At 40.6% G+C, this 8,970-nt stretch overlaps 1 protein-coding gene across 1 annotated transcript; it reads left to right on the top strand.

Annotated features, from left to right (window-relative positions):
• Positions 1 to 1,362: 1,362 nt before the first annotated feature.
• On the top strand, positions 1,363 to 8,742 carry LOC306991978 (uncharacterized protein). Its single transcript, XM_079600319.1, has 12 exons — positions 1,363 to 1,816; positions 2,799 to 3,250; positions 3,501 to 3,593; positions 3,755 to 4,135; positions 4,765 to 4,866; positions 5,565 to 5,797; positions 7,303 to 7,481; positions 7,571 to 7,664; positions 7,769 to 8,113; positions 8,197 to 8,314; positions 8,429 to 8,521; positions 8,628 to 8,742. Exons 2-11 carry the CDS (start codon positions 2,986 to 2,988, stop codon positions 8,482 to 8,484), a joined length of 1,866 nt encoding a protein of 621 aa, XP_079456445.1. The 5' UTR covers positions 1,363 to 1,816; positions 2,799 to 2,985; the 3' UTR covers positions 8,485 to 8,521; positions 8,628 to 8,742.
• The last annotated feature ends 228 nt before the right edge of the window (positions 8,743 to 8,970 follow it).

Here is an 8,970-nt window from a genome sequence, read left to right as displayed (position 1 = left end):
AACTCCTCTCACAAAAACCCACGAGGTCAATATGCGTTGATTTCACTTTTATACAGATGTGCGATCGTGTGGTCTGTTTCCGACCGTGTCAATCAAACGCTGATTCGGCGGATCACACCTGATGAAACACTTAGTGAAACACTTTCGAGGCTTCGTTTGGCCATAGTCACGTGACATGGGTGTTTTGAATCACGCTTCGGATCAGTGTTTCGAAACATCTGCGCTTCGGGATCTCGCAAAGCTTCGGAACGAGTGTTTCGCGTCAGCCATCCCTAGTCTCCAATAGTTTGTTAGTTTAGCTGTTGAGCTGCACATACTATATTTACAAGTTATTTACAGCTATAAGTATTCCAGCTGAGTGTAGTACATATACTGTATGTTACATCTTTGTAGCTTAAAAAGCTTTAAAGCTTCTTTTGTCCAGATTAAACTATAGGGAACTTTTACTGGCCGGGGACTTGAATTGGGACTGGCTAAATGTTGTTTCTGATGAATTTAAATCTTTCTGTGATTCTATCAGTCTTAGCCAGTTGGTAAATGTACCTACAAGGCCTAATCTAAAAAATCCAGATAAATCTACTTTAATTGACTTGATTCTAACAAACGTCCCTCATAAATTTTTATCCATGGGTGTCTTTTGTAATGATCTGAGTGATCATTGTGTTATTGCTACTTCGAGAGGCAGTAAAATACCCAAATGTAAATCGCAAATTATTAGAAAGAGGAATTTAAAAAGCTTTAATGAACAAGCCTATCATCATGATCTATCTTTGATTAACTGGGGACAGCTAGGCCTGTTGCCTGACGTTGAGCTTGCCTGGACACTTTTTAAGGAGAATTTTGAGAAAATTGTAAATAAACATGCTCCTTGGACAAAGCACAGAGTGAAGGGACGGGAAAACCCTTGGTTTTCTCCAGAGTTGCCAGACATTATCCATCAGCGAAATGTGGCATGGGCTAAAGCTAGAAATGGTGATTCTGCCACTGACTGGTCCATTTTCAGACAACTAAGAAATAAATGTACCTCTCTTATCAAAAAGGCTAAATCAGAATATTATTTATCAGTCACAAGTGAAAACCTTAATAATCCACAGAAATTTTGGAAAGTCATCAAGTCTCTTTCTGTGAATAAAAGTAATGAAGCCCTCCCAAAATTTGTCTTAAAAAACTCTCTCCCAGTCTACGACAGAGTTGATGTCTTAAATTGCTTTAATGAGCATTTTGTATCAGTTGGTTCTCTGTCCGAGTCGACAGGAGTAGTCGCTGTCACTCCATGCACATTCTCTCCAGTGTTTTCTGGAGAGCCTTATAATTTTGTTTCTTTTACTGTGCACCAACACAGTCTCACTCCCTTCTCGTCAAATGTCTGACGCATGGTCAAGGGACCATGGCGTCACTTTTTAACGCACTGGGTATACCTTTGCCGTCATTTTTCAACGTGCAGGGTAGTCCGATAGACTTCTATAGAACCCAACAGCGTTGAAATTTGACGTCTTGGGTCAGCACACCGCAATCTGTTGTCTGCAATGCATTATGGGTCAAGACTACGTCTACAATAAATACAACTAAAAAGGAATAGGCTACAAAAAATGATCTATGCCAGGGCGAGTCAAATGGCGGCCCCCATATCATTTTTATCTGCCCCTCCAACTGTTTTTTTATGTTTAAAAACCCTCGCAATCTGATATCAAAGTGCCCTCTGCGCACAGGTTTATAGCGCGTTTATCAGCGGTGAGTTTAACAACGCACATGGTGTGCAACTGCATTCAGCGGTGAGTTAAACAACACTCAACTGCAGGTAAAACGGCATTCAGAGGTGAGTTTGACCTAAGAAACGCTCAACTGCAGGTAAAACGGCATTCAGAGGTGAGTTTGACCTAAGAAACGCTCAACTGCAGGTAAAACGGCATTAAAAGGTGAGTTAAACAACGCTCCAGTCGCGTGCAGTTTAAGCGTTTTCTTGTAGGACACTGCTTTAACTATAGCATCTGGATAACGTATTTTTTTATCTGGTTTGTTGATTTTACTAAATATATATAATATGCTACGATTGTGTTCAATTAATCTTTTTATTAATTTTATTTTTTATTAAATCCTCTAAATTAATAACGCTGACGTCACCGTATGGGCGATCCCAAGGTCCATTGCGATTTTCCACTCGGTAAGTAGGGTTAATTAATAGAGATGGATACTATTCTTACATTTATACATCAAAAACTGTTGAATCAGGACAAGAAGTTGTGTTTAGAAACTTTAGATTTGTAATGTGGCCATTTCTTATGACGATATAAATGATAGAAGACATTATAAAAATATAGCTTAGTTTCTGCACCAAATGTGCAGGCTAGCAAAGTTAGCTAATTGAATTTAAGTTCATTTGTGTCGCATATAATCATGTAATGTACAATCATAGGGGAATGTAAGATTTTCATAATGAGACATACCAAACAATGGTAAGTGTTAGCTGTATCTGCGTTGGGATTCTTCTTGTGGTTGTGCTCTTTGCCCAGTGTTTTGTGGCCATGTATACACATGCTTGTCAGTGTAACTTATAATTGTGCTATCCTTGTTAATACAAAATTATAATTAATAACATAAACAGATTAAAAAATGCCACCGATTATCAGCCAAACTGGCATTTTGAATGGTTGGTCACCACCACATCCCAAAGCATGGGCAAACTAGACCAACATTTTCTCAAGTTCTTAAACCTTTCAGTTAAGCAGTATGTATGTAGTTGTAGGCTATGTAGTATGATCTTCAATTTTGAATTTATATAATTTTCCTTCTCTCAACAGGTCCCCTAGTCCCTTCATCATTTACTTCAGTAAAACTTCAGCTTCGTTACAAAGCAAAAACAAAGGCACTTTTAAGAGCCACGTTTGTCTAGTTAATTGTTGTCAGTCCGTCTGGTTCTCTGTTGTTCTTGCTCTTTTGCTCTTCCCCCCTATCCCTTTAGTGTTGTCTTGTTTGTCCTGGTTCATCATGAGTGACAATTCCAATTTGGAACAGGTCCTTAATGAGCTTGATGAGCTTGTTGAACATTCTATATTAAATTATGAACTCCAGACCTTGGAAGATTCCATCAATAAGATGATGCCGGGAGAACAGGAGGCAGCACCATCCACCAGCCATCAACCAGTCCAGAAGGCTCCACCATCCACCAGCCATAAACCTGTCAGGTGGCTGAAGAGAGACAGTGAAGGAAATGTTGTCTATGGCAGACCAAGATCATCCCGAAACCAAACGGGTCAGTTTTCTTTTTTCAGTCATATTACTTAATGGAGAACTCAAGGATTTTTCACATATATCTAAAACAGAGATATAGATTGTTTTACCACTTGGGATTGAATACATGAATCAGCCATGTGTCTGGTATGAGAAATGAGGTTTTTATTACATACTCATCCAAAGTGGTATAGACAACGAAATAAGCTTGTCAAAATATATGGAATTGTAATCCTGTTAAAGGTTGATTTGGGTTTTATTTTCTGCTACAGCTAGTCACAGCTACAGTCGTAAGACTGGTGCTCATACTAGGATGTTGGAAAGCAGCGTTGAGATAACCAACTACTGTCCTCCTGACACTGTTGGTATGTTCTTTATTTTGTCTCTATTAGTTCATTATGTTTATAGATTATAATAATTAGAATGTAAATTACATGTTTTTGCGACAGAATAACCAACAACATCCATGTTGCACACTTTGATAGTGTAGAAAATTGTTTTTAAATTTGATGTACTATTTTAACAGAGACTTTCCTTGAAGAGCTAAACCACTCACAGGGTGATGACTTGGATGATCAGGAAACGGCACCAGCACCACCACGAGCTTCCTCAGACTGGTCTACTCGAAAAAGTCTCCTCTCTGAGAGGTGGGAGAAAGAGAGACCTGGTCTGGTGAATACCATGGTGGCACAACAAAATGCGACAACTCAGATCTGCCAACAATGTGGCAGCAGTCCAGCTGCTGTCCGTTGTCGTGACTGCCGACCACAACCATTCTTCTGTGCTGATTGTGATGTCAGCATACACCGAAACCACGTGTTCCACAACAGGGATGCAACAATAGCTGGATTCTTTCAGCCATTGCCTCCAACAACCTGTGTCGTGGAGAGGGCTCTTTCCCAGTGTGGTAAGCTGTATTTTTTTTTTTTTTAAGTGTCCCATTTAGGGCTGCACAATTATTGCAATCGTGATTGCAATATGATCCAACGCAACTGCCTAATGGTAAAATCTGCAAATAATCATGCATAGGTACATTTGTGACATTTTACTTATATTCACGTCATCCTTCTTGACTATGCAACTTCTGGTTGGTGGGTGTGCGTAGTGCGTGAGGGGTACACAAATTCTGATTGGTGTACTTCAGTCGGTCAGTGGGTGTTAGTCTTCTTGTACACTGGCTGTGCTTACCTATCAGAGGTGGCACAAATTAAAGAGACATTTGGAATATTGAACTGAATCAAATCACTCGCATTCAAAAATCGTATTGGAAATGGTAATCGCTTTATCTGTCAGAAAAAACGCAATTATATATTGTGCAGCCCTAGTCCCATTCTCAGTTTATTTAAATTACTTCGCAGTATAATAGGCTTAACAGGAATCTTCTGAGTACTCTCTCTGAAACACACTTAATGACCTTTTATCTTTAAAGCTTTTCAAATCATTGATTTTTTTTTTTTTAAATGATTACAGAATACTTCCCAGTTAGTACATAGGATGATGCATGTCTTTAATCCCTGCATATGATGTGTCTTACAGTGTGTATTCTGCCGTTGGAGATGCCCGAGAAAATATGTAGTTGTTCCCCGGGATCGTTGAGTGTCAACACAGGAAAAGTTGTTGCTGTGGTTACAATGAATGGTAAGAATAAAATGAACTTAAGGGAACATTCCAGATCAAGTAGCTGTAGCATCCATATCACAGTCTGGGCAAAGTGCCCCTAGGGACCTGGGTTGGACTTTAACCTGATTTCACCCCATAGGGCTCTCCCACTCACTTCCTGACACTTTTCATTGTCCTATTTGAATAACTAAAAAACAAGGCTTGAAGGCTGTGCTTTTGGTTTTGTAAATGTGTCCTGATCTATTTCTATTCAAACGTTCTCTATAGTGGTCTGCGCTGGGCAGGATTTTCAGTCGTTGTCGTGTCTTCTTCTGTCATGCTTTCAATTTCAAGTGTCAAGAATGGAGCAGCAGGAAATAATTGAAACCACGTAAACAACACTGTCAGTTAGGCTGCTTAAACCCCTTTGTTTTTCTTTTCTTTTTATTGCTGCCTAACAGATCATCCAGCTGATCTATAATTACATGCACTACTAAAATTAGATTTAATTTGTATATGTTGTTTTACACACATATTTCATTTGCGGAAGTGCAGTGAATCATCTGTTTTTCCCGCACCAGCAAACACACCTGTCTCATCCCGGCCAGTCCCGCATAGAGCTTTCAAAACCTGTCCCGCGCTGCAGTCTTTTGTGTCGGGACATGCGGCAGGGACCTCTAGTTCCCAATGCATTTGTCAGAGTTGTGCATAATACAATGTGTTCTTGATTTTTCCAGGACGATATGATCTCAGTATGCCTGAGATGAAATGCGAGGCATGCAAAGCCACTTGGAGCGCTGGAGTAGATGACTTGGTCCGTAATGACTACTGGCCGGCTACCCTTCACTTTTCCACAGTGTACGCTACAGATGTGTTTTGTTCATATGAAGAGTTGAAGATGGCAGCACCAGGACTGTCCTGCCAAGCATTTTTAAGAATGCTTGATCAACGAACTGTCCGCTTTGGCCGTGTGAGTATTAGTGGTATCACTAACAACTAGTACTAGTGTTGACGTGTATCGCTGAATGACTATAGTGACACTATCAACACATTGATTATTATAATTCACCTTTGGCTAAGCCCCGCCCCCCCTTAGTTTCTGTAGCTACATCCGACAACTTCATCTGGGCTCTGGTTTGGTATCAACATGGCTTATGCTGTGACAGCTCTGCCTGATGAAATTTTATCAAACTTTTATAAAGCAGCAAATAAAGTGTCCGATAGAAGTAGGCAAAAGGGGCTCAGTGTGTGTTCGAAGGCTATATTCAAGACATACCGGTGAAACGCAAGCAACAACAAGGCATCCAAATAGAGGCAAAAGCATAACGATCACAGTCAAAAAATGAACCACCGAATATCCTAATGGAGACAGAGGCTGACAATATCAAGGAGCAACACTGTTCACGCAAAGCTGGGTAGCTGCTAGGTCTCTATTAACTTCTATAATCGTTATTACAATGTAAACGGACTAACGTTACGCGAGTATAATGCTGTATTTATTAGCAGCGTGTGCTAGCGTATCAACAACCGGTATGCTAGGTAACGTTAACGTTAGCTGACAAGGTGATGTTTTGGTGTGCAAAAGTGTGCTTGTTGATCCTTGAGGGGTTTAGCCACTGTCTATGGGTTTAGCGGACTGTGAGGACGTCCACACAGTTTAATCCAAAGACGACACTTGTCAGGATTTGACTTCGGTTTTGGGAAGGGAAAAACGGACACCCCGCTCCAACCTCTCTGGGAAACGCGTATCTGTGTTACAAATGCCCCAGGCACAACGTTTAACCATATTTCTGATAAAACTACGACGGTAATAGCCGAGACCAAAAATATGAGACGCCGGTGTTAGTCAATGGAGCGCTGTGAAAAAGTGTCTGACCGCTGTGGAGCTCGTTCTTGGCTGCGCTGTGATTGGTCAATCTACATTCTAGGGTGTGGCTTAGCCAAAGGCGATTTGGAGCATGTTGATGATGATATCAAAACACAGTGATTCAGCTATACTCGATACATTGATAGATCATCATCTAAGATTCAAAGTCTTTGTGTAAAAACTACCGCTCAGTAAAAAATCTAAATTCGTACACTACATGTACAAAAGTATTGGAGCAATTTATCAACTCAATCACTCAAAACATTAGACCTGTGTATAAGATTAAGTATCCTAGTCATGCAGTTTGAAAAAACAAATAGGTCCATAAAGACATGGTTGGTTAAGTTTGCTGTGGGAGTTGAGCTTGCTGTGGAACTTGTCTTTTTTTTGGGGGGGGGGGGGGGGGGGGGGGGGGGGGGACTTTGGTCGTGATGTTTTCTGTCTGTGACATACAAAGAGCCAAAAGATTTCCAATGATGCACTGGCCTGAGCGGCTACCTGTGGAGGCTCGATGCTGGAGGATTTGGCGTCACCTTTGACCTTATTAACTTTAGTTAACTTAACTGTGAATTATGTTTGAAATAACATGTTTTACTGTTCTTTAACAGACTGGGAAGATCACAGCAGACAGCTTCAGAAAAAGCTTTTTGGAGTGGGAGGCTGTTAGATTTGAGGTGGATAAGATCTGCAGGGAGGAGCATTTTGTCTGTCCTGCGTGCACCCCAGACATGCTTGCTGTTTCTGTGGACGGAAATCGCAAGCACTACCGCTTTAAGAATGCAGCAAGGTACTTAAAAAATGTGTCATTTGCAGTGTTGTGAAAGTAACCTTTGCTGTGTCATATTGAAAGTCAATGTGTACCTTTCTTTCATTTAGATCTGAAGAACAAGCCTTATTTGATGGCATCTTCATTGCAAAAGATGATGAAGTAGAGAGATTTGTGGATTACATTCATTCTACCACCAATCATGTAATGTTGTATAATATTTCTAAAAACACCACCAATAACATCTTACAGTTGACATTGTTTGGGTGAGTCCTGATTATTTATATCAACCTTTTTCCATGTTGTAGGTCTCTGGAAGAGGTGTCTGTGGAGGGGAGTGGTCAGCTGCCAGGGAAACGTCTCAGAGATCCTCAAGTAAAATTGATGAGGAGGGACTTGAGCTTGCAGTCTGTAGACATGGAGTTTTTCTCGGCGCTCTCAACATGTTCAGGGGAGAAATCTATGCTTATCCCCTCTACCTGCAGAACAAGCTGGCAAATAAGCCAATAAGCTTTTTTGCCATGGATGTAACCTGCAAGTACTGGCCCTACCTCAACAAAGTGGCAAAAAGCTGCCCGGAGCTCCAGCAGCTTCTTAGCATGAAACCATTCCTCTCAGTGTTTCATGCCAAAGCCCACGATTTTAAATGTGAGGTAAGAAAACATTACCATGTCATTGACTGTCCTTAAACATCTGCAAAGGTATGTTGGCAGCTTTTAAGTATTTTCTTTAATAGGTTAAATGGAGTGGAGCTTACCAGCAAGGGGCTGGATTGACACTTGGGGAGGAGGTTGAGCAGTGTAACGCCTTTCTCTCTAAGATTGCTGTGACCACAAAGCACATGTCCAAAGCAGGTAAGGTAACCACACACTGCACTACTTAGATTGAAAGTGTTACAAGACAATTGTAGCCAGTGAGGGACATGTGGTACAACACAGATTAGTGTATTTTTATTTTCTTTTTTGCAGGACGTACAGACAATGCTTACACTGATGGCCATGCGCTGGAATCAGCAAAAGTTTAATAACTTGGCTACTTCACTTGCCTGCCGATATCAGAAGGTAGAGATGAGTATTGTTATTTTCTTATATTGTAAATACCTTCTATTGTATATTTTTGTAGGTATAACATTTTTCTTCTTTCGTTTCCTTTTTTTGTTATTTGAAGGCCACAAAACGCCTGGAAAGCCAACTTCAGGACCTGGAAAGCATGAGAATCCAGCTGGCAGTGACACAGGTTGAAGTTGAGGGCTGGGTCACTGATATTAAGGAGTGGGCAGAAGGTGAGAGTTATACTATTACTTCAATGTCTCAGTTCTGCAGAATAATGGGAGACATGCTTCAGCAAGTAATTACTGTTTTAAAATGAAATCATACATGCACTGTTTTCTTGGTCATGTACTTATGCAATTAAAATGCCGAATTGTAGTATGCAGTGCATACACACTGGAAATCATGTCAAAACAAAGTGCCCTGAAAGTACCTGAATGGTGCACAGTCCAAAAGTTGGA

The sequence above is a fragment of the Phoxinus phoxinus genome, assembly GCF_949152265.1.
Source record: "Phoxinus phoxinus genome assembly, chromosome: 23".
Lineage (NCBI taxonomy): Eukaryota > Metazoa > Chordata > Actinopteri > Cypriniformes > Leuciscidae > Phoxinus > Phoxinus phoxinus.
This window is presented reverse-complemented; position numbering and strand designations above follow the sequence as displayed.

Excerpts from the sequence above, each read along its gene's own strand:
- LOC306991978 (XM_079600319.1), top strand. The coding sequence starts at position 2,986 with ATGAGTGACAATTCCAATTTGGAACAGGTCCTTAATGAGCTTGATGAG. Across the intron at positions 7,665-7,768 it reads TTCATTCTACCACCAATCAT|GTCTCTGGAAGAGGTGTCTG; the intron begins GTAATGTTGTAT and ends TCCATGTTGTAG. Across the intron at positions 8,114-8,196 it reads CCCACGATTTTAAATGTGAG|GTTAAATGGAGTGGAGCTTA; the intron begins GTAAGAAAACAT and ends TTTCTTTAATAG.